The sequence below is a fragment of the Erithacus rubecula genome (genome assembly GCF_903797595.1).
Source record: "Erithacus rubecula genome assembly, chromosome: 3".
In the NCBI taxonomy this organism is placed as follows: Eukaryota; Metazoa; Chordata; class Aves; order Passeriformes; family Muscicapidae; genus Erithacus; species Erithacus rubecula.
In genome coordinates, this window is record NC_136689.1 from 80,788,192 (window position 1) to 80,813,898 (window position 25,707).

The following is a 25,707-nucleotide window of genomic DNA, read 5'->3' on the forward strand; positions in this document are numbered from 1 at the left end:
TTTTCTTTGCCTCATGAAGAGTAGAGTGATCTTTATATATTGAATGTCTATTTCTTTTCAAGCTGTCCCATAAATCCATTAGAAGGTGACAGTACTGCAAGAAATCTTTTGATTTTCTCCTATACACAATCATATAGATGTATGTGTGTGTATATATATACAGTTTTTAAACGTTTAAACCTAACACTGCTCTAGAGTTTGCGACAACTTAATAAAAAGCATTCAGAAACTGAAGCACAACAGGTATTTTTCAATGCTAAAACTGTGTACCTGATACCTGATGCTTATCAAAGATCCCATCTATAGCTTGTTCAGTAAAACTGAGTACTTTGTGAATGAGAACTGCTGAAAACATCCGTAAAGCTATTTATGAGCTCTACAAACACTGTGGTTGTCTTGCTTTGGGTGAATTTTAGTAAGCAATAGGGAAAATAAGTGCAACTGGCAACAATGTGACAAGCAAGTTACTTCAGAGTAATTAGCTGCTCTTAAACTTTGCAGGCAAGGACATGTTCCCAAATGACTCATAAAAGCCTGAGGGCGACTTGTCTGTAAAATTAAATCCTGGTGTTTTACTATGGGGACACTCTTATGTAGCTCAGAATACTTTCATTCATGTTTTACACCTCCTTTTATCTTTTTTTTTTTCTCCCAGCAGTTATTTTTAAGCAATGTTTTTTCTTTATGAACAGCTTTTTCCTATTCTTAATACCTATTCTGGCAAGGATGGTAAGGAAAGACAGTTTTTAAAGGTGAACATAAATACAATGTAAAGATAACATTCCTATGAAATGTCTGGATGGACAAGGCACACTGTAAACTTTCTGTGTGTGTGTGTGCAGGGTGAAGCAGTGTCCTCACAGCCCATTCTAAATAACCCAAAAAACAGAGCAGCTCCTCAATCTGCCCCAACAACAGATCTAGGCAGATGAAAGGGGTAACTGAAAAGACCTGGGTGCTGTAAAGTGGCACCTGTTGGGTAAGACAGGAGCAGCTTTTAAAGGTCTCTTCCACTTTTATCCCCTTCTCCCATAAAAACTTTACAGAACAGTGTTTTCTTTACTGTTAATGAAATCACACTGGAAGTAAGTCTGCTGTGACAAACCTACTTTATTCACATTCCCCAGAAACATCCCATAGTCAACATGGGATCATGGATCCAAACTTCCAGCTGACAGCCAATCCATTTTGTTTCGGAGTGCTATTCATTTCTCCCTCAACAACACCAGAAAACCCCAAACACTCCAGGCATGAAACACAACAGCAGTATTTCCAATTCTGTTGCTTCCTGAAATGCAGCAGGAGAAACCAGCTCCAGCAACCCTGGGTCTACTGCTGGAGAGAACATGCAATCCTAACACCACTGCAGAAACATGAGATGTAGCTTCCATGAACCAATGATGGCTTGCCCTTCAGCAAATCCAGATAAAACTCACTTTTATGTAAATTTTGTAAATGATGTTCAGATTACAGCCAGGATAAAGCAAAGATTGAAGGTACTTACATTAATTAAACAAAATCACTTTTTAGTACAGTAAGTCTGCACTCCTATTAGGAGGAAGAATAATATAATAAGAATTTGATAGCAATAGGAGGCTATAAATCAAGAGTGCAGAGAATTGAAACTCATCCCACAATGATTTAATTAACTCAGTGGTATTCTTCTAATACAAAAATGCTATTAAATTCCAAGTGACATTTCCCTCTGTTTAGGAAATGGAACAAAACTGAATCTGCAGGCTCTGGCACAATGCAAGAACATCCCATTACCAAAACAATGAACTAATTCCAAGTTCCTTCTTCTCCATGCATGCACACAAACACCACCTGAGTGAGGATGGACATTTCAAATAGACTCCCACTTTAATTGTGGGCACAGGGCACTGTCCAGGAAATTAAAACAAGTCCAAAGAAGCCTTTTATGTGCTCTGAATGAACAGCATCCCTCCTCACACTTAAGAAACAACTGTGCTGATGGGTTGGAAAGGAATAAACTAAACTCTGGCTTTGCTTTCCATCCCTAGAAGTAGATGCCAGCAGCAAGGAAAAACTTGGGTGTCTTCCCAGTCCTGCACTCCATACATGCACAGCATCCACCGGGGATCACCAGCAGCTCAGCTGCAGGTGCCAGCACAGCTCTGCAAGAGTTGCCACAGCTCACCTTGGGAAGAACCCCATGGTCAGCTCACTCCCAGCTGCTGGCAAAAAACTGGTGCCACACACTGAGATACACACAGCAGAAGCTTTAAATTATGAGCTGGTGCTCTCTTTCACCTGCCCCACTGGGTAGCAGAGGTCCAAAAAAGGCTTCAATCCAAAATGTCTAAAGTTGACCTGAACTCACACCTTGAGTCCAGACAGCCCAGATGTCACACAGACTCAGTGTGGCCATTCCTACTTGTTGAATGACTCCTTAAAGGCTATCAGCACAAAGTTCTGACATCTCTGATTCCTCTCAACCATTCGTTTGTGGTATAATTACAGTCACTCAATACAGTTCTGGATTTTTTTAAATTCCCCACTGCAGTTATGTTTACACCAAAACCCATTCTTGCCTGCCTCACTAGGCACAGAGAGAATTAGAATTCCTCTCATATTGAGGTTTCCCATTTTTCACTGCTTTCTCAGCCTGATAGATCCTCGGTTCTATCAATTCCTGATCAAAGCATAGAACAGCAAAGTTATATTCTTACTCTGCCATTAACAAAATACAGCAAGAGGAATGTGCAACAAAATGTGCAAGAGCACACATATCAAAGATGAACACACAAAAATGAAGTATGAACACACTAATGCAGTTACTGCTGCAAAGACAACAGACTGCTCAGTATCACTACTGTACAACAGCTTTGTAAAACAGCAGCAACCATTACTGTGTGGCTGGAGACCCAGTGGGGATACAGGGAGCAAGGCAGGTTGGGCCAGGTCAGTTCAACCCTGCCCTGGGTGCCAGAGCACTGCTGGACACACAGTGCCTTCCCTGCTGGTCCTGACCACACAGCCATCCTCCCAACACATCCCCACAGCCAGAGCATCACTTCCAGGTAGGGAGCCAAAACATTCCTGGGAGCTGGGCCAGCCTTGTGTCATTAGAAACAAATAAATTCCCAACAAATAACATAGTCTTGGGTTTGAGCATGAGATGCCCTTAGTTTTTCCAGTAATTCATGTTGGAACTGTAACTACTGTACTGGCACTTTCCAAAAAGCAAGAACAAAGAAACTAATTTCTTTCTACCACAAAGCTTGTGCTGTAGGAGGCATGAGGAAGGAGAAAGAGCAGCTTTGCCTCTGTGCTGAACCCAGTGCTCAGCAGGGCACGTGCAGGGCTCCAGCTGGAGAGCTGCAGACCCACCTGGTGACCTGCACTGACAGCACCAAGGGCTGTGGCCTTCAGCTTAGCCCAGAGGGCTCGCCAGACCTCAGACATTCATCACTCTCTTCTTCTGTAACGAATAAATGCCCTTTTCAGAATGATGTGAACTCACCCCCACCTGATTTCAGGACATGTTTCCACGAGAGAGGAGATAAGGTGACAAGTAATGCAACATCTTTCCTACTCTGCCCATCAAATTCAGCTCATTTAGTTTGGGAAAGTGCTATTTCTCCAAATGACAGAGGGCACCCAAAGGCCAGTTTTCTTGCAGTCAGATCACAGCCCCGCAGCAGAGGCCTGCTCTTTCCCTACTTTTTCCAAACATAATTGCAACTGCCTTTTAAGAGAGCACCTGAGTTAAACATGCTACAGAGCAATTTATGTATGATTTATTTACACAATAAGAGACTTTCATCAAAGAAAGACTTGAGAGAAAAAACACGATGTGTCATGGCAGATACTCATGAAAACCCATGTTTTAAAGCTGGACCAAAGGGAACTTGGACCTAAGGAAATGACCAGATTATATCCAGCAATAGATTTGGTATGTTTAAAGAAAGTAATTCCCTGGTGACTCACTTAGATGTCAGTATTTATTTTCAAAATGTCTTGTTGCTAAAGACTTTTCCACTGAAGGATCAAGTACAAAATTTTCTGTGACACATGCAAAATATTTAGTACATAATGCCTGCATTATACAGAAGTTCATATTTTTATACAGCTTCTCTTTAGAAAATCAACATCCTCATCTTCAAAAGAGCCAATATAAAAGTTTTATGGGAAGAAAAATAAAAAAATATGCATCATAACATGTAATTAGAACAATAAAAACTAAGAAGTCTGTTTACACAAGTTCCCTTGAAGGGTAACTAAATCCGGAAAAAAGAATGACATTAATTCATACCCATTTGTGAATTTAATTTGCTAGAAAAGAGTAAATAATTTGGGTACATCAAACTGCTTTTTGGAAGTTTGCCTGGGCTGTATAGAGGGGGGATGTGAGAAATTTGCCCTATTTTTACAGTTGAAAGCTTCATTGACTCGCACACTTAAGCCTAATATCCTGTGGCATTGCAGTGACCTACATGTAATTATTGCATGCTTTTTCCAAAATATTTGTACACAACCAGAAATTATAACCTAAGTTACCAACCAGCTCTTCGTTTATACCAGCAACACAAAGATGGACTTCAACTGGCAGTAAGGTAGCTGTCTGATGTTTTTAGCAAACTTTTGGACAAATGTTTGGTCTTGGTTTGGTGTAATTTTCTGGTTTCCATTTTTCTTAGACAAACATATTTATACTGTTAAGTAAACAATGTTATAAAAACTTTCAGCTGTCCCTTCTCCTGGCCTGCAACCACTGCCCCTCCTCAGACAGGGGGTGGTCTTGTGTTTGTAGGTGTGCATGAGCCTTACATACAGACTGGTGATACTCAGAGGACAATCAGGCACATGATGGAGAGAAGAATGCTTGGCCATGCACTGAGCTCCTCTCCTGTCAGCCTCCTGTCCATGCTCACAGACAACACTGCTCTCACATCAAGGACTTGAGAGTCCTTTGTCAGCTACCACTTGAAGGATCATGGTTTCTGCAAGCACAGGACATCTGCACTGTGGCACTCACCACAGCAACAACTGAAATAGCTACTGACCCAACTGCACAACCAGTTGGTACCTTTCACCCAGGTGCCCACCAGCTGATTGGCCACATTACCAAAACTTCAGCTGTGCCAGTTTTTACAGATCCATGTGCTGTTCACTATTAACAACCCAATATCTAACTTTTTTCACTGTAAAACTAAGCTCAAAGTGGGCCATTTCCACCTGCAGACCTGTAATAAACGATCATACTGCTGAACTTCAAAGAGGCATGTATCTCTTTAATTACAAATAATTTATGAATGTCTATCACCAGGTTTATTTGGTCACACAACCCTATTAGCACAGATGCTGCCACTGTGGATGTTGTTCAGTGCAGGATAGCCTTTGAAATGCAACCTGAAAGTTCACAGTTATTTCTCTTCTAAGTCTTTTATTACTAAATAATGTGCCAGTTTCCCAACCTTTGAGCGCTCAGAAAAAAAATTATCCACAAGATTAAGTTCTTTTTCTAAAGCAAAGAAGATTACCCAGTATTAAAAAAACCCCAAAAAAACCAACAAAAAAAAAAAAACCCAAACAAACAAAAAACTCAAACAAATCTGAAATTATTTCAATAAGCCAAACACTCCAGTTTTGCCTCCCAGATTGCTTCTCCCATTAAATGACTATCCCATCTGCCTACAAGTGTTTTCAGTTTTATACCTGTTACTTTCCACTTATCTGTCTTCTGGGGAGCAGCTGCAGTACACTGCTGCAGCCATCAGCTTTAAAAGCAGTATTCAGTGCCTGACTGGCAGCAGAGTTAGAGGTGGCATACTGGCTTTCTGCTCTGGTGAAATTAGTACCATTACCCAACAGATCTCATAAAAATATTTTCAAAAAAATGAAATTATTGCACCTTATTGAGTACAATACAGAAAATGTTTTGTCAGCATGAGAAGACAGAAAAAAAGAACCTAGCACAAAAAAGTAAGAAAGGTTTATTTCAGTTATTTTTCACTGTTTTACTGCTTTACCTTTCTTTTCAAGCAAAGAGTATGAAATGAATGCAGAACAGTCCATAAAGAAATGCTGTGAACTGCTTGTTAAAAAAAAAAACAAAACAAAAAACAGCAGTGACAACTGCACTAAAAAAATCAGGAAGAGACTCAGAAGCAACAAGAAATTTGTATCTTGGGCTCCAGGTACAGAATAAAGTTTTGCATATGAGAAAAGACAGTATCCATTTTTTCAGCCAAAAATATAATTCAAGCTGTATGATCTGAAAGCTCCTTTACTCACTCCTTCACTCACACATGAATCCTTTCCCTATAGGGAACAATATACTGGGAAAAAGTATAACTTTTAGTGAAACTTAAATAGACCTGGTATTTCTGTATGCCTAAGGCTTGGCAATATGACACGAGACTTCCATGTTTAACAAGACTGGATCTTTCAATTCCTCTTGCATAACCACTACTAGATTTTATCATTGCAGAGTTGTATTTACCATTATGAAATAACACTGAGGTGTTCTAGGAGAAACAATACTAACATTTCCTTTCTTATGAAGTCATCAAACCCTCCAGCTTCTCAGTGATCTCTCCACTGTTTCACATAATAACAAGATACTCACTTCTTTCTGAAATGCCTGAAGGCTACATTAACCTGAGACCCTCTCAATTGCCCCAAACATGAGCTGACCAAAGGCATCACTTCCTCCCCACCATGTGTGTGCCATAGTGCCCTGTGTGAGCAGAGCTGCAGCTGGCTGGAACTGCTATTTGCTTATTTACCTGCAAATGCTTCAGAAGCACCAAAGGAATTCACTAGCACCTCATATATCCCATGTAAACAGAATGGCTCATTCCAATCTCCAATTTTAATCCGTGTTCATAATTTGCAAGCAGAGAAACTCAAATTAAGCATCTTTATGTTTTACCTTTTAACATTGTATTTTTATTTTCCTTAAAGCACAACTTATTTTGCCAGGTATTAAAACTTGCTATTGCAGTTCTTTAACTAAGCACATCATTCATTTTATTAGTCAGTAATTTGTATTGACAGACATTTACCTTAGCCAGAGCATGTCCTGAAATAATTTACTGGAATTCCCAAACTCTACATTTTTTAATGGGTTGAAGTTGGAAAGATGTATAACATTTCTTAACCTACTAATTTTTTTTTACTCTTGATGTTTAGCAGACTCCCATGAAGGGAACTGACTTATACAAATTATGAAGAAGCTGAACAGAGAGATTATTTTGCTATCCAGTGATATTCTGTGTTTAAAATTGAGGTAGTTTTCTTCCTTCATGAAGAAACCAAACCTACTCTCTTTTACTATTAGCATTTTAAAACTAGAAGGTTTTTTTTCAGTTTTGTTTCTCTTAACCCTTCATTAAAGAGAGTAAATTACTTTGTTGGAGAGGAAAGAATACTTTCCTATTCTTCCCTCACCCCAAGCCCATGCTTTTCAAAAGCCTAAAATGAGCTGATTTGCTGAAATGAACAGTGTATTTACATATACAAAAAAAAAAAAAAAATTTCCCAACATGCTTTACCTCCTCAGCTTGTATCCCAAAAGGTTTTACCACTATAATGGACTGTCTTTAATTTAAAAATTCAGCAGCAAGCATATCTATACAATATAAATGATTTCATTTTAGGCTTCCAAAATATCAGTCAAAATTTTCATTTTAAAGTAAGGTAGAATAATTTTTTTTTAAAATTAGAAGATAAAACTTGGGAAAAGATCTTCTATTCTGCCTTTATAGACATTCTCTTACATACATTAAAAGACTGGCTATTTTTATATTTATCTGCTATTAAACCACTAGTTTATAAATTCCATCAAAAACTGACCCACAGATCATTTAGGGTTCCTTAAGGCTTTACAGAGCCAAGTTTAGGGTGGCTTGGGTAATTTTAGTAAAACATAGAGCTAAAAGGCAAAGAAACCCTAAACCCAGGGAATATTTGGAGAGGTAAACACAGGTTCATGAGAAACTAAAGTTTATTTCAGAAAGACAGCTGTGTTGCTGTCCTGTTGGCAAGTGCCAGGGGGTGGAATTGCCCCTGGTTTTATCTCCCCAGAGTCACATCAACACTGCTTTGACAAAAAAAACCTCTCTGCTTAGCCAGTACCCAGGTCACTGACAGGGCCCTGTGCTAAATTCCCAATGGGAGGGCCCATTTTTTTTTCCCCAGGGCATGATATGGTTACCTGTCTGTCCTGTATGTGTAAGAATACAGTAAAAGCAGTGGAGATGCAGTGTGTCTCACGAGAAAGGAGGCAGCTGTAACTCAACACAGAACATGCAAGGGCACACCCTTGGGTCTACTGCTTGTAGCTGAACTGCCCACCCAAGCCCTTTATCTCTCAGAGAGGATGTAGGAGCTACTTACAAACTAACTGAGCAGTGACACAGGACTTCTCAATATTTTTGGGTACTCAAGAACAGAATTGTTGTTAGGCAATAGCCAGAGTAACCCATCCTTTCATTCCCATGCGGGTCAGCACAGTTTACAAAATAAAGGTTTTGGAGTCCAGTTTTAGCCTTCAAGTGCGCTGGAGGCAAGATACAAAGTAAGATGATTGTTTCTTATAGACTGGTGTAGGACAGAGAAGAAAAACTGCAGTGTCACACAGGTTAGTGCTCTGGACCACGTGAGAACTCAGTCTCGGCTGTCTTAATTGCCAAGAAGCCAAAAAATTACTCCACCAGCTTTCCATGGGACAACCTTTCCCTTAAATCCTGTTACAATGAGCTGTGCCTAGCTACAAGCTCTAAGAACACCTTTGCTTTTTGAGCAGCTTAATGAAAAATAGCAAATAAAGCATCACCATGTCTTTAAAGAATTCAGCTGTTCAGTATTTTCGTGGCACCTAGAATATGTAGTATAAAAGACACAGACCCTCATCAAACTCTAAGCTAATTCACTTGACTTGAGAATTGGCAATTCTTTAGGCTGAATAACAAAATGTGAAGGATATTAAGCATTACTGCTCAATTCACAACATATGTTTGCCTGAAAGAGGCTTACTTCATTTTTACACTTTTTTTTCTTACAGACCTTCCAACAAAGGCCTGAAACCCTATTTGAAGATACTCTCTCGGCCAGTGCTGCCCTACTCACAGACAAAGCCTACAAGTGTTTTTACTTATCTGGAAGATTTCCTTCTGCCTTCAAAATGAAGCAGTCCACTGCTGGTTTGCACGCGAATGGATGACCCAAAGCTTCATCCCATACTCACATGCTTACTAGCAGGTTGACTCTGAGGTAAAGATCCAGGGGCCAGCACTGGAGAGCTTGCGGGGCTACAAAGTTCTGGGAAGGGATTTGGGATGGCTGGCAAAGACGACGTTCGGAATTGCTGCTCTTCTTCTTGAAGACGCCTATAAACACAGAAGCACTACGCGTTAAGAGGAGCAAACTGGCATCACCAGACCTGGCTCTCCTGCCCCAGCCTTTGTGGTAATGACACCAAAGACAAGGAATCAAACCCACTCTTTTTCTAGGTAACTACTACACAGTTACAGCAGCTCCTAGCACAAAGTAGGCAACTGCACTTGAAAAATGACCACTCAGGCATCTATGCTTGCTTTGTTGCTCATAATTTGATTACTTGGGTGAGTAACTGAGGAAGCTGTGCAAATAAAATAAACAGGAATATCTATCTGCACTGACTGTTGTAAGCACTAGATTACAAGCTTAAGCTATTTGTGCCAGAAAGTCAGTAAAGCTCTTCCAAACCAATGTGAAAGGGGAGAAAACAATAGCAGTCACTCAGAGCCAAATTCCAAGTGGATTTGAAAACAAACATGCACCCCACTGTAAAGTTCTCTAAGCTGAGCCTTAAACCAACATTGTCACCTCATTATAATACCAGATTCTATCTCCAAGCAACTCGGCATTTCCTGGAGAAATGAAAACGCAAAGACGCAGCTTTAGCAATAGGCTGGAATTGCACCTTCCCACCTTATGGCCATTGTACAGTTACTGCTCGGACAAGTTTGCATCCACCCAAGTATGCCTCATGAGTCCACATATAACAGAGTGCCATGCTCCAGCTTATAATTCTCCTGCAGTGTCCACACCAACAAAAGAAGAACTACAACCTACCAGAAAAACTGTAATACCTATTCACAACTACACAGATGGCTCTTGGTTTGCCTGCTGCCAGGGCATCCCCACTGAAGAGGCACTAGCTGACTGCAGCAGGCTGCCCTTCAATGCCTAAGCAGAAGGCACCATCTAGTGGCAACCATGAAAATTTCCAAATCAACTAACTTGGATTTGAAAGGCAAATCATTAAAAACTCAGTTTGTTCTTATTTTTCTGTATGCCTTCAGCAAGCAGAGCCTCTTGGCAGAGCTGCCTGGCAGACAACTGCTGGCTTTGTCCCTGGCAGCATGTCCCACTCTTTGTACTCTCACTGTCTTGGCCTGCACCAGAACCTGGGGAATCACAAAATTTAACTGCTGTGAAATCTGCTCCACAGGTAACTTTGTCCTGCAGTTTAGTTGCCTCAGTGTTTCCTGAGTGATCTTAAGATCAGGAGGGTTGTAATAAATAGCAGGTTCCAACTGTAACTATGAACTATGCCAACAACTACTTGACCCGCTTCATTTTATTATTTTTTTTTTTTTTGTGCTCCTCATGTGTGCAGCTCTCTACAGTACAGGGTAAAAGGACAGTGTAAGATTTCTTCACACCAGTAGACATGTCATCTGTGCAACAGTGCACTGTATTGCAAGTTTTTGACTGACTTCCACTGTAAGAAGTGGAAACACTCAGTATAATTAGAAAGGTGTAGTTTCCTGAAGCTGGGAATTCTGTGCTGTGCTCTACTATGCATGTACTGCTGCCAGTGGATCATTTATTTCGTAACTGATACACACAAAATACTGTACTCCTCAGAGACCAGTCAATCACCCTGTTCTGGTGGCAAACAAGATTGGTCTAGATAACCCTGAATAGAAGCTTCACCATTACCTTTTTTGATGATGATAAACACAGGATGTTTCTGGTGTGCATGGAATTACAGATTTAAAAAAGGCAGGGTGTTCTCAAAATAAGAGTTGCTAAGTTTTCAAATACCAAAAATAATTTAAGTGCTTTGACTGAGATATTCACAAAACATCAACAGTTATAGTACTCCAGAGAGCACATTTTCTAGTACAGCCCCATTTGTGGTTAACTATGAAATATCTGTAGAATTGATGGCATCATCAGCTGATTTAGTTGCACTGCACACCCATTCAAATAGAAAAGCTTCCTGCCTTAATTATACCATTCCTATAAGCAATACATCAGTGTAAACAGTTAGAAGCCACCCCTTCCACACTTGGAATTTTTCTTATATTATTACTTTTCACTTCCTTCAAAGAAGAAACTGTTTACTAGCAGCAAAGAAACTAATTTACCTACTCATGCTGACAAGAGTTCCCTTCCTCCTGCTGCCTAAAAAGGTTTTGAGAACCTGTACATCACCTATATCCTCTCCCATCACCATCAAGAGTCTCCCACTTGAAGACTGAATTTCAGTCCTCAGCCTAACAACAAGGGGACAACCTTAACCTTTTTTTTTTGCTAATGACTTATACAGTTCACTCAAGTGAGTGAGTTGAAAGTGCCCTGGAAGGAACATATGAACAACTAAGACATGCTCCTTTTCTGTTTGTTGGTCTTAAGCCACTCAGGAAACCTCCATGGAGAGGGGCATATACTTTTATATATCAAATATATACTTTTTGTATATCACCTATATACTTTTTTATATTTTATAGATCAAGGATATATCAAATATATACTTTTTAATGTTTTATATATCAAGTATATAACTTTGTATATCAAAAGTAGTTGAGCACAGCCTGACCTCTTATGTTTAATAAACCTATAGGCTGTCAGTAGACACCAGATTCTAAAGCAATGGTTTTAACAGTTTGGGAAAAAAACCAGAAACAAATATGGACATAGGTTCTGCCAATTGGTACTAATGACATGCTTCAAATCATCTACTGTAGAAACAGCAAACTGACTAAAAGAAGGGTGATACTACATAGAAATATCATGTCCTTCACCTACTTAGCACATTTCTCTATGCAGAATTCCAGTCTAGCGCTATTAAGCTGGCAGGGAAGCGGATCCCCCATTGTAAAGCCCAGTTCTCCTGCAGCCAGCTCAGGCTGCCTGGGGAAGGAGGGAGCGCCCTGTCCCACCTGACTGCCATGATGCGCACGGGCTGGGAGCGCTGCACCTTCTGCCGGGGGGACATGGGCGGCGGGGGGCCGCAGCCGGGCGAGGGCAGCTGCCCGCGGCTCAGCTGCCCGTTCTGCAGCAGCGGCGCCGTCTCCGACTGCGCGCTGCACGACGAGTACAGGCTCTCAAACGAGGAGTTCATGTCGTTCACCAGGGCCTCCAGGTCCACGTCGTCATCTGAAAGGAAAAATGAAGGCAGTGTAACGCAGCTGGGAGACCCAGGCAAAGGAAATGCGGCAAGAGCAAAGACAAAGTTTCAGTAAAGTTACCGCATCATTATTTAACTACATTTTTACGGTGCAAATCATTATTGCAGAAATAATGCATTTCTTTTAGAGTAGAAAGCCACAACCAGCAAGAGCCAGCAATGGACACTTGTATTTTGCCAGCAATGGTGAAAAGCTATGGACGCAGAATAGATATCACAGTATTTACTATATATCTGTGCGTGTGTGTATTGAATCAGAATTTGGTAGGATTTTTATAATGACAATGCTAATGTGAAGGACCACTTCACTTACTGATAAACGGCCGTACATTTCCAAAGCATATGACTTACAAACACCTCAGTTTGGCTTGGCAATGTATCAAGTTTAGATTGCCCAACACTGTAATAAATACTTTGCAATACCAAATAATTTAAAAGAAAAAAAAAATAAAAAAAAAAAACAAGACAGTGCTGTAATGCTGGAAGACATCATTATACAAGTGATCATTATACCTTGTTAAAAATCCTACCATATTTTTTTTGATACGGTATTTTAAAAGGCAGTCCAACAACTTTCATTTAAAAAGATCTGTCTGTATCCTTGCTCTTGCAGTGTGATAGATCTACCTTAAAGAGTACAAAGTGAATCAGCTAAGGATGTGGTGTGGCTGGTTGGAGGAACATCAGCCCCTAAAAAGGGCACCAACCTTTCTATATACGCCACCATACTTCACTGTAAATAAGTAACTTGTGCTCAATCATTCCTCCTTAATGATCATAATTACTCTGCAAGAAAAGAGAACTCTGCAAGCCCTTTGCACTAACCACTCTCTGAACTCCTCTTGCAGAGCACTGCAATTACTCCCCAGCCACAAGTTACATCACTGCCTATCAGGAGTTCAGCAGGCTGATGAACACACACATCGATATCTGCTTCTGGTTACAGCACAGCCACTGCCTGAACCAAAACAGAGCTTTGTGCAGCCAAAAATGTGCCTTATTTTCCAGCTGTATCAACTGACCTGGCAAAACATACCATTGCTGCCTGCAAACTTTCTGTCTTACACAACTTGTCATGACAGGGATGAAAAGTAGAGACAAGCGATGGAGCTGGCAAATACACAGTGCTATGCAGCTTAAACACACAGTATTTCCAACACCCATTCTTTTGCCATGTTTTTTAGGTAAATGAACCATCAGAAGCAGCTTGCAACCAGATGCACTATTTTCTTTTAGATACCACAAATTATTTTGCACAAATATCACATTTCTTGAGGATAGTATCTAAAACAGCATCACTCAATTTCTGTCCACCAACAGCATGCCTTGATCATCATAATGAGATCTGAACACGGCATTTACATGGCAATTGTTCTGGGATGCTGATGACCTCTATTCTCAGCGTTGGGTGAACAAAAGACCTGCTCAGAATTAAACAGGTTCCCGGTCATGTCCCCACACCTGAACTCTATTTAGTGACCTTAAACACCACATTTCTCACTGAAAGTCAGTAAGCTCTTTACTATATAGTAACAGCCACTTAGCCTTCACTTAGAATGTACTCAAGGATTTCAAGGTTTGAACATGCGTCAAGAAAACAAAACCAAAAAACCCAACAAAAAACAAACCACATCACCCCACAAACAGGTTTCTTCCTTTCAATTCTTTATGGTAATTTCCCTCAATTTTTGTATTTAACAGCTACTACACTACTAAGACTCACCTTCACTAGGTTACATCATCTTCTCTGTATGTCAGCTAGTTGATGCATTTTCAACAACCTAAGCTTTGCTTTGTTTGGACAAAGTCTACAATAATTTTCCTGCTATTTTTAGAGATCTTGAGACAGAGCTGCAATTTAAATTTCATTCCATCCTCCAGATTCTTATCCTATTTGGAGAGGACATATTGAAAACACTTCTTGAGCAATCACAAGGGAGCCACAGAAGTAGGAGTATAAAGAGGGAGAGGCCGAATTACAAGGCTTTTACATTTTATCATTCATCTAAAGTACGGAGCTATAGGGTGTCAGGTGGCTGTCAAGTAAAAGCTTAGGGGATGTAGGACACATAAAGGACAGACCCTGACCACAGAGTCAGGGAGTAAATTACAGCAACTAACAGCAATTCTTTAGCTTGTTGAAAAGCAGAAAGGAAAGAAAATCGAGGTATATATTCAGTGGAAGTCCACATAGCTCGGTCCCTGAGGGTGCTAATTTATTAACAATTTAGGCAAAGCTATTAGCGTGCAAGATCATTAAGTTTTCAGGTGATTGTAACCTGGAAGGAATGATTAAGAGTCATCTCAAGCTAGCCCTGAAAAAGCAAATAGTTGCAAAGGTGTTCTATGTAGCCTAAAATGCATAAAATGAGGCACTTTGTGCAAAACACTAAGCAAAACAAGTACATAGTTTAAAGCATTAAATTACCATTAGCAGGCTTTTAAGTATATCAATTACACATCTAAATTCAATTTCTAACAGGACAGGCACTGACAAGGTGCACATAGAGTTCTCCTAATAATATGCTGCACTGAAGTCTAGAATGAATCTGGTTTCACTCCTCTGTCAGCTCCTTTTCTCTGTGGGTGCAGCACTGTTAATAATAGCTTTCAGCCTTGCCATAAAACTTTTGCAGGAGCAAAAGATCCTTAAGATCCTTAAGCTTTTTGAAGACAAAGCCTGCAATCTTGAATTTCATACAGTTTCATCTCTATATAATGGCATTTACTACTAAATACCATTATGTTTTGGAGAGATTTCAGCATGATGCAATAGGAAACCTCACTGCTGTAGCCTACACCTCAGAAGTGCCAGCAGATGTCTCAGCCTGCCAAGTAAATCCAGTATGTTACTGTGATGGCTCTCCACAGAGCTTAACAAAACAAAAATCAAAGAAGCTCTCCACAGGATTTCTCACTGTTTCCACCATATGCAGGTATACTATTCAGAAGAGTATTTCATATATAAGTGTGATCCTTCAAAGCCCCTTTTTTACCAACCACTGAGACCCCACCTCCATCAAGACAACCCTATGCAGATGAAAAAATGTTGACAAAACTGACTTTGAGAAGGCTTGCTACTTAACAGCAAAATTTGCAAATCATTGGACTTTGAGGCAGCATAGCACCATGCTGGTCCTCTAAGTATGCACCTGCAGATTTTGTGACTGACCTGAAAGAATCTAGCAGGCAGAAGTACAGGCAGCTGAGGAGCTTCCAGCTCCCCAAATATCTTGCACACATGCACTTCCAGGGATACAAAATGATATTTTCCTTAATCTGTACTGTATTCTGCCATAAAATCAAGGAGTACAAAAGAGGCTATTCAAGGTCTGCTCTTGCATTTCAACTGAACAGCACAGAGGCCACTTATCACTTCCATGCACAAACATGCAAACAGCCCTTAGCTGCTTTTGACTGTCATTTTTAGAGGAGAACACTTGCAAAACCTAGCTCTGACATACTTTTGGTGGTGGACAGGGTACTGGCAGTTTTGTAGACTCTTCTGTGGAAATGTTCTTTCCCAAATTAGAACCAAAGTGCACACACTGGCAGCTGTCTGAACTTCCTTTTGTTTCTTTGCCCACAACTTGTTAAACTTTGGCTTTGTTCAGAAACCAGCTCCACTGGATGTTGTAAGTAATATTTTTGGTAAAGTAAATCATGATTTCAATTACAAGAAAAGGTTTAAAAGTTCAATTCAAGGAAAGAGAAAAACTTTGTTACAAAACCTCTACTAAGCTAGTGAGGTATGTTACCATGCTCCATTAAAAAAAAAAAAAGGACCTTGAATACATTTTTAATGTTTTTGAGCATAACACAGGAGAGATGATAACACCAAATTAGGCCTGAGCAAACTTTAATCTGTACTTAACCACGTCCCACTTTTCTTTCTGCTTCTAGCCCTTCTCTATCCTCTAGATCCTCATTTATTTACTTATTTTGGTAGTTGTTGGCCTTGACATGTTAAGCTCAGCTAACAAGACTAAGCAGGATCCCACTTATTCTGAAGCGACATAAAGCTGAAACGATCCTGCTCATCTTCAGCTGTGCCAGCTTCCTGAAGAAAGCAGGTATTTTCATGGCTGTCAAGGGGCTCACTGCATCACAGAAATTCTATTTACTGAAAAAGAGATGAGCATGGAAAGAATCTCAGCTTTGAACTACAGACCAGGATGCATTTCATGTCTCTAAATGACAGTTCAGCAAATATCCTTCCCTCTCACATATGGTCCACAGTTCATAGGGAACACTTTGAAAATCATCACAGCACTTTAGTTGCGATTTAAGAGGCTTGTAAAAGCATTTTATTTTAAAAAATAAATAATTTCCTTCTTGCTTGCTCAATTTTTAATTTAATCATCCAGCATTATCTCTCATTTCAGTTCCCAGCATTATCAGTTCCCAGAGATAACTGATGCAAGAGCTACTAGGAATCCAGTAGATTTATAAAAATACTATAGCACTTTTCTGTCTCCATGGAATTAAGTCTAATACTCCATTAAACCTAACAACACATATATAAACAAGTGTCTGATACAGTAAGGCAGATGTTGACTGACCACCTACTCCTATTTGACAACCTAACACCAGCACTCAGTTCCCCAAAATGAGTTTCAGAGCAGTACATTTCAAGAGCCATCTTGACCAAACAAAAAAGCTAAGATATACCTAATATAAGACTTCACTGAAGTTAGCTGAGTAGAACACAGTATCAAAGTTGTGAGCAGCCCCTCCAGCACACAGGAATTAATCCTCAGAGACAGATGGACAGAGTGAAAGAAAAGGAACACACAGCTGCATACAGCCTACCACCCTGCACTGATGATGAATGAAACACTGTGCAAATCACAGGTGATACAAGCCAAATGCATTTACAGCAAAATGAACAGAAGAACTTGAAAAAGGAAAAAAAAAAAAAAAGACATATAAAATACTTGTGGTATCTTCTTCAAGATCCTGTTTCAAATCCTCTAAAACACACACAAGTTATTCTGATTCACATTGATAATGCAATTATGTTTGCAAGGGTTTTGGCATTATGGAAATCTCATGTTTTACAACCAAAAATGCAGGTAGGGATTACCACAGTGAGATGTGTACACAAACACCTTTTATAAGACAACCCCTCATATTAAGGGGATCCCTTGCACAAGTGCACTGCAGCATGTCCCTCCAGTACCATGTCCAAATCCCATTTTGAAAAGACTTTCCCAAAATCTCCATCACTAAAATTTTTTGAAAGTGCACTGTTACTGACAACACCCAGCTGTAACAAAGCAAAAAGAAGTCCATTCTAGGTAACACTCTATTACTTCCTCCGAGCATGTAACTACATTTGTAGTTCTATTTGTTTACACAAATGTCTCATATCCCTCCATACTCTGCTTTCAGCTTCCACTAAAGCCACAGGCACCAGTTGATGTTCAATTTTCGTACAATTGGTATCCACAGCCCCCTACGGATGCATGTATTTAGTACTTGGCAGCTTCTACACCTCCGAGAGATGCATGCAACAGAAGGTGGATGATAATAAGCAGATCTCTGACAATTTTTTAAAAACCCCACAGTGTCCTCCACAGTGATGCTATAGCTGAATGACACCCTCTGTTCCCAACAGCAGCTCCAATTCTATGCAATCTCTCCCCTCCTGATTTCTTGAAAGCTCCATATGGATGAGAAGTTTAGAACAAGAAACAAAAAGACAATATAAAAAAACATTTGCAAACCCTATGCTTTCACACTGTTCTCCAGATCAGAGAAGGCTGTCAGACAGAATTATAAAAATACCAAGACTGCCTCAGCTGAACATTAGAAGCTTAGAAGTTTTTTTTGTTCATTTCAAGTGAAAGCAGAAGACACAAACACAACTTTGTGTCCTAGAGGCATCACCTCTCCAGAGTAGCCACAGTCTGAATAAAAAATTACAAGCCTGAACCCCAAAGTTTTATGTGCCCTTTAAGTCTCCTTATGGACCTCTCCACTCCTTTCCTTCATTGCATTCTAATGCTCTTCAGGTTAAGTGAAATCCTCTATTTTGTACTGTAACTATGGTTGCTGGCCTACAAAATGTCACATCAGTGAACGTGCAGCTTGCAAAATGCTAAATGGACCATGCTGTGGAGAGAAAGGCAAGAAATAGAGATGCTGGTTGGTAAAAGAGCATGAAATTGAGATAGGCATCTGTGCTCTTTGAGCACTCTGAAACACCACACAGAGAAACCAACAGTGGACTTGCAACTGCCTCAGTATTCTCCAGGTAATTTTTAAACACCACACACATCTATTCCCATTTCTGCCAGTTTTAGCTATGATGGGTAAAACCAAATATAAATACAGAAATTACAGGTGCTGGAGAGAACCCTCTTTAGTATTTCACACCTCTTTTCTAAGGGTTCATGGTTGGACTTCAGATATGTTCTCAAAACACACCTGATAGATTTCTTGAAATAGAAGACAAACTAAACTGAACAAAACTAATGTTGCTAGGTAACAACTATAGGAATAAGCTACATATAAAACGTGCTCATAAAAACCAAAGCTTCAATGACTAACAGGAACAACTGGCTATAGTGCCCTGCAGCAGGGAGGAATAAAGCTGTACACTTGGATTAGTGGATAAAATGAGTCTTAGGAATTCTGATAGAAAAACATGGAAGGTTAAAAAATGAAAAATTCAGTTTTTGTCCATTTCACACCTAGTGCTTGGCATCCTAAATAGTGAAGATGGTGAAAGCCAGGTATTAGGGGAAAGGGAGGGTAGACAAGAAGGGTTTATTTGTTAATTATGGGGACAAACTACGGCAAAGCATGTCTCTGATGGAGATTTTACTGATTTTGCCCTTTGAAGGTGCTGCAATTATTCACAGGCAAAATTCAGAAGCACCTCCCACTGTACACGCTCCCATTTCTAACCCAAGGATTGCAGAGTCAGGATGGTCCTCCTGTGGAGCAGATGAATATTGGTTACCTCAACAGACAATTGCTGTAGGTGAGTATCCTCATCACCACCACTGCTGAACACTTGCTTGACTCTACTGCACACACAACTGTGGAAGCACTAATGGCATCAGCATGAGAGAGGGGCTTGAAATCCAAGGAAACTATCTAAACCATCTAGAATTCTGATTACACATGTTCTAGCTAAAAGAGAGAAGGTTGAAATATTTAAGTCATGGCCAGTCTCTCTTCCAGACTTACGCAGACCATTTAGAAAACAGAATTTCTGAAAACGTTTTCTCAAAGGAAATTTGCAGCTTTAGTGGGGTAAAAAAAAAAAAAAAAAAAAAAAAAAAGAAAAAAAAAAAAAAAAAAAAAACTAGAGAAAGCATGCCTTCCTTCCTAAAAAAGGATCAGGTCAAAGTCTGAGCCCAGAGTCAAACAGGACACCAGCTGATCCTGTGCTACTGCACACTGGGACTGCCCATCTCCTGCTGGGTGAGCACACTTTGTCCAGCCATGGCTGATGACAGCAATCAGCTGGTCTCCTTTCAAAACTCTCTTTGCAGGCCAGTGCCTGCACAACCACTGCTCCATAGTAACTACTGAGTGGACACATCACTTAAAGCAGAATACCAGATTAAGCAGACCTCTGAGAAACCGGAATTCTTGAGCAGATTACAAAATGCAGTGAAAATATTAATTTTCAAGTAACTGGTAAGATCTGAAGTTTTTTTCCATGAATATGAGGCCAGGTGGTTTTCCTGTACCATTTTCTCAAGACACCTGCTTTTAATTCATTGATTTAAGAAAAAGACTGATAAAGACCTTTAAAAATAAGCTTTTCTTTATTTATTTGGGTTTATCAAGACAAGGAAAGCCCAAACCACCCTCAGTTACCCAGACAGAAGCAGCACCACAGAAGGCAGAATGGGATATTCTTTCAGAGGCCAAACCTGGGGTCAGAGTAGAACAAATCCTCAAAAAATCCTCAAGGACAGAGTGGTTATATTGGTGAAGGATGCAACACATCACAGGGTGCGCCAGCCAGGTGGATTTTCCTTGCTCAAAAGGAGACAGGAACAGAAAGAAAGTTAAAGCTTAAGTCATAACTTTGTGAGGAGTAGTCATGAACCTATAGCCTTGTTGTGTCCCACCCTTAACTCAGGACAAAAATTAAAAGAAAGAGTCAACACGAGACACAGACAGATGAACTGACCCCAGGGATTCTCCATTCAAGTCTTACCTTCCTGGTGAGGTTGCATTACCTCAAGAGCAAAACTGAGAAAGCAAACCCTGTCAGTATATCCCAAAATGATGATCACAGAAAGACTGTCACTTATCCTTAAAGAGGATGTGGGTGCTGGAACACTTGGGCAGTAGATGGACTCCTGGCCTGTGCAGCCCATATAAAGCAAACAGAAAATCCACTGGAACTTTTCAGACAACAGGCAAACCCATGTTAACCTACTGAGCCATTAAGGAACTTACAAGTCAGAGCTCAAGAAGCACAACACTGGGTGGCAATGAAGAGGTGAATTGAAATACTGTCAGCTGACACACAGGGTAAATGTTTGACTGCATATTATACTAGAGAGTCATATTTATGAGAGAATGGCATTAACAAGGTATCTTATATCACTAAGAGCTGCAATTTGACACAGAAAAGGTCAGGTTTAGTTGCATTTTTAGAGATTACCTAGTCCTACACCAGAAATAGAATAAAAAGCTTTAAAATACCTAATAATTAAATCTTTTTTCTTACGTTTACATGAAAAAGATTATTATTTTTCCTAATTTATTGTACCATTTCCCATATACAGATTTCTACTCAGTGCTTCTCTAAAATCTTACTTTTATATCTTATTGCATGTGTCTGAGAAAAAGAGGAAAAAAGTGAGAGTGAACATCAAGTACAGACAAATAATACTACTACACAAGTCACAGTTAAAAAGGAAGTTAAAAATTCACACAGATGACAAGAGCTACACATGCAAATCTAAAGCTATTAAAGGCAAAGTTAAAAACAGTCAAAGCATCTATTGCTTTCCTTTCGGGAACGCGTGCTCTCCCTCCCTGATTAAACACCATAATGCCCAGCTGAGTAATCCCAGTTGAACAATCCTTACAAATCAATGTAAGTACCACTGCACGGATTAGTCCCTCCCATGCTGCCAAGAAAGCCCAAGCTTTATCCCTGCCCTGGGAAGCATCGTTCCTAACCTCCCAACATGCTGCTGTGGCTCCAGCCAAAGCCTGCAGCCCCTGCCCTGCCTGCTCCAAGAGAGCATCACCCACTGATGGGGAAGTCCCTGCCTGTAGCCAGCAAACCTCAGGCTTCCTGCATTGCAGCTCAAACCCACTCCACAAAAACTTCAACCAAGCTTTCAAGTAAAAAGTGGTTGGATTAACCCAGAAAGTCCATTAGCATTTCTCTTCAGGAAGTGATGGGTCTGCAGAGCTGCTGCTGAAGCATTATTATTATTGTTACTATTATTATTAAATTAGGCGTGTCCCTCATCACCTGATACCCGAGCTAACCTTTACTCCTAGTAAGGTTAAACCATGAGTTTTAAATTCTGCTTCAAACAGGTTTGTTGCTGGCTTAGAAAGCATATTTGAAGATGTAATATAAGTTCCAAAAGTTGCACACAGCAATTAATGAATCAGCTATTCTTCCAAGTTAATTAAATACTGCATTTGCAGCATACAATAGTTACCTAGCTATGGCCAATGGACTTACAAGGCAGACAACTGGAATATTTCACATTTAAGGTACTTGTTGTCAAACTTAACAGAACCAAAGTCATATGAAAAAGTAAAATGCTTAAATGCCACGGTAATTTTGGTTTCTTTTTATCAGTTGCTTTAAAGTTTAGTATTAACTGCAACTGTCATTTTGGTACAGTATCTACAAGAGACTAAACTAGGGGAGAGTTGTTTGGAATTGCAACACTGCATTAAAAAAGGCCTTCTTTAAGAGCCTGTTGGGGATTAAAATATATTTACTCACAGAACATTAGAAATTGCCTCTGACTTGACTTTTAAACCCAGTACCTGACAAATAACGATGAGCAAGCATAACTACCTTAGCTTCACTTCAGAGACAAAGGCAGCTGCCATCCAGATGTCCTCTTATTGCATAGGCAGCACCTCCATATAAGTTTTCCCTACATTTCTTTTCCCTACTAAAGGAGCAGTGTTTTGGGGCACGCATTTAATTTTACCTGCACACAGATACGCTGTCCCCGAATCAGCTGTCTATTTAAGGCAAGGTGAGCAGCTGCTTCTGAAAAATCACACAGCCCTTTGGGGTGCAGAATAAAGAGATCTCCCCCCTTGGCCTTGTCAGGAAAGGGTGGATAATTTGTGAGGAATTACTGCTGTAACAAAGCGTGAACCTCCAGTGCAGGAGAAGGGAACGCCACAGTCCTGCCGCATGGATTCCCAGATGGCAAAGCATATTGCTGCAGTCTCATCCCAAATGGCACTGTGGAGCCACCCTGAAGGTGTCTGCACCCCACTCTGCTCAGGAGGAACACAGTCATTTTAAAAAGCTCCCTGACGCCTCCCTCTGCCATGACTACACTGATTCAAAGAACTCCCATTAGCCAACCTGTTTTGGTTTTTTCACCATAAAATAACAACCAAAAAACCCCCAACCCCTGTCAAGGATTACATCACCAACAACAACCCTGAGACCACCAACAATACAAAAGAACAAATAAACTACATTTATCATTCAAAACTTCATTGAAAAATCATTAGCATCAGCCTAACTTTATTTAGGCCTAAGAAAACCATGTGCTAACATTTCTTCTGAATTCACCAAATGGAGTTTCCTTTCTTTTCAGCTGGGCAAAGCCTGGTCCTTCGTGACTTATATCCCACAGGGTAAGCTGTGCTAGTGAAAATCAGTCAAGATCTAGTTCACCCAGAGGTGAAATCTGCAGGTGTGCTATGCAGAGGCTTCATCACAGCTTGACATGAGTCAAAACAAACTTATCCATTATGCCCGTTTTCCTTCTGAGATCCACGTGGCTGATTTCACAAGCTGTGTGCATTCCCAGTTCAAGTATGCAGGGCTTACTGTGATTTTGGGAAATCAGCCTTCTCCATCTAGTCGGGGTGCATGGAGCCCAATCCCCTGCCTGGACTCATCTCCTTGCACACCCAAAGAGCAAGGCTGGAAGCAGAACACAAGGTATTTTCCCTTAAGAGTACTCTGTTAACAGACCACCACTTCTTATGAGGCTGTCTCCTTCTTTCATCCCATGACCAGGATGTCACTGGCGCGCTCAAAGGAGCTTGTAGGACACCAATGTCCTGCACAGCACTGCTTTAACTCACCCCACCACTCCTTCTAGAAGATACGCCCCAAAATCCTGCAGACACAGGGTCAATGCTCTCTAGAGGTGAAACAACCTGCTCACCTCACTGTTTCACATCTGAAATACAGCCCAGAAAAGCAGAGAAGACTGGTTTGCTCTGCCGAAAGTACGCCCACGTATTTACAGACCTAGAAAGGCTTAGACCTAGAAAGAGGCAATGCGTCAAAAGGACACAGCTCAAGGTAGGCCAGAAGTGTTGCTGTAAAGCCTGAAGACTCTGAAGGACTTCTCTCAGTGGCTTTTTAACAAAGTCAGCTCCTCCAGGTTAGCCACGATAGCAATAATACCCAGGGGTGTCCCAGCAGCACAGCAAGCCTTCCCAGCTCCGGTTCTCCGACTGAGTGCCTCATCAGTGATGCCACCTCAGCCTCAGAGGTGACCTGTATTTGGACTTTAGAAAACTCCACATTCTCCTCCTGATGTGCACTTTTCCTACTTAGTCTCTAAAACTCATTGTCATCTTACTGAAGAATATTTGTGGTTATTCTGGAGCCTAGAAGCTACTTAACTCCAGTCACTGGGGCTCATCACCCCATTGTCTTTGAGTTGCAGACCTTGCAACTTAAAAACCCATCATCTGCAGCACTTCAGATTTCAGAGGGACTTGGAACACTCTACTATCCCTGAGCTCTCCAAGATTTTTCAAGCACTTAAGGACAAACCACAAAAACATACACAAAAACAGTAATTCCCTTTTGCCCCTGAACAGCAGCAAGATCACAAATTAATTGCAAGGATAAACAAAAAAAATAGCAGCCCCTACAAAGCCTTGTTTTAAATATAAACTTCTTACCATCCTAGCTCATAAAAATTTAGAAGTGCATGCACATGTAAATTCTCGAGCAAGGTATGTTAATTAGGAGGACTAACAAGGCACAGCCAGCTGAAGAGGCTCCTGCACAGTTACAGACCCACTCAGACACTGGTGCTGCAACACACCCAAAGAACATCACACTGCTCCTAACCTCATCCTGGACACAGCACAAATTGCCTGAATCTTGACTTGGACAGAAAGACTTAAATATTGTTACTGCAATCCTAACGCCATTAATGAAATTACATACTAATTGCTTTGGTCAGTAGCACCTTATATACTTTAATTACTTAAGCAGCTGCTTGTTGTTAAGAACTCCAAATTTAGCTACATCTCATGCTATATTTTGAAAGGGTTTTTTTTTTTTTTGTTTAGCTGGTTTGCCCCATTTAACTCTGGCCCTTTTTTTAGCTGAAAATGCAACTAGCTTGACAGAATTTTGTCCTTTTTAATAGGCACAAAGGGACATAGAAAACGTAACAAATTCAGATTGATCTTCCCCTTGAAGCTTCTTGGCTTTAAGAGAAGTGCTGCAACCTTTTTCAACCTCAATGCAAGAATGTCAGCTCCTTTGATGCATTTCTCAAGTATCCTCACATGACACAGCTTGCTGAAGTGCTGTCATGAACCACTTGCAGCATAATGTTTACATAAAGGCAGAAATAAATACTGTGCTGCTTATCACAGTCAGGTAAGCTGAAAGACAGTGATGACTGAAGCTTATTGTTACAATGGTGCACTGTGGTAAAAGATTTTAGTGCAGAACTGACAGCAAACTACAACAGAATTGTTTTTCTACAGATTTTGCTTATTTTATTAAGCTATGAAATTTGAGGGGTTTCCCCCCTCATCTTATTCCATGAGCTTAAAACAAGCACCAAGCTTGCTCTGCTTTATAGACAAAGTAAGAAATCAGAGTGAGAGAAATGCACAATTCCAGTTCATTCTGGGACAGCCTTAACATCACAAGATTTTTTTCAAAGCTACAGGCTTCGTAAATAATGCAAGACTACAATATTATCTTTCGCTATTTTACTCTCCTTTAAAAAATTCAAAAGCATTTTCTTTGATATGACAACATATTTTCACTGATGTTCCTCAATCTTTTCCTAGATGGACCTGAAGACCAT

The 25,707-nt window shown here is 40.3% G+C and overlaps 1 protein-coding gene across 4 annotated transcripts in view; it reads right to left on the bottom strand.

Annotated features, from left to right (window-relative positions):
- The window catches only part of GRB10 (growth factor receptor bound protein 10), a 140,512-nt gene that overhangs the window by 43,791 nt on the left and 71,014 nt on the right, over window positions 1–25,707 (bottom strand). For all 4 annotated transcript variants that reach the window (XM_079300380.1, XM_079300378.1, XM_079300379.1 and 1 more), the window contains 2 exons: window positions 12,186–12,402; window positions 9,218–9,359 (listed from right to left, as the gene is read on the bottom strand). In XM_079300380.1, coding sequence (XP_079156506.1) covers window positions 9,218–9,359; window positions 12,186–12,402 — 359 coding nt within the window. The remainder of the gene's footprint in view (window positions 1–9,217; window positions 9,360–12,185; window positions 12,403–25,707) is intronic.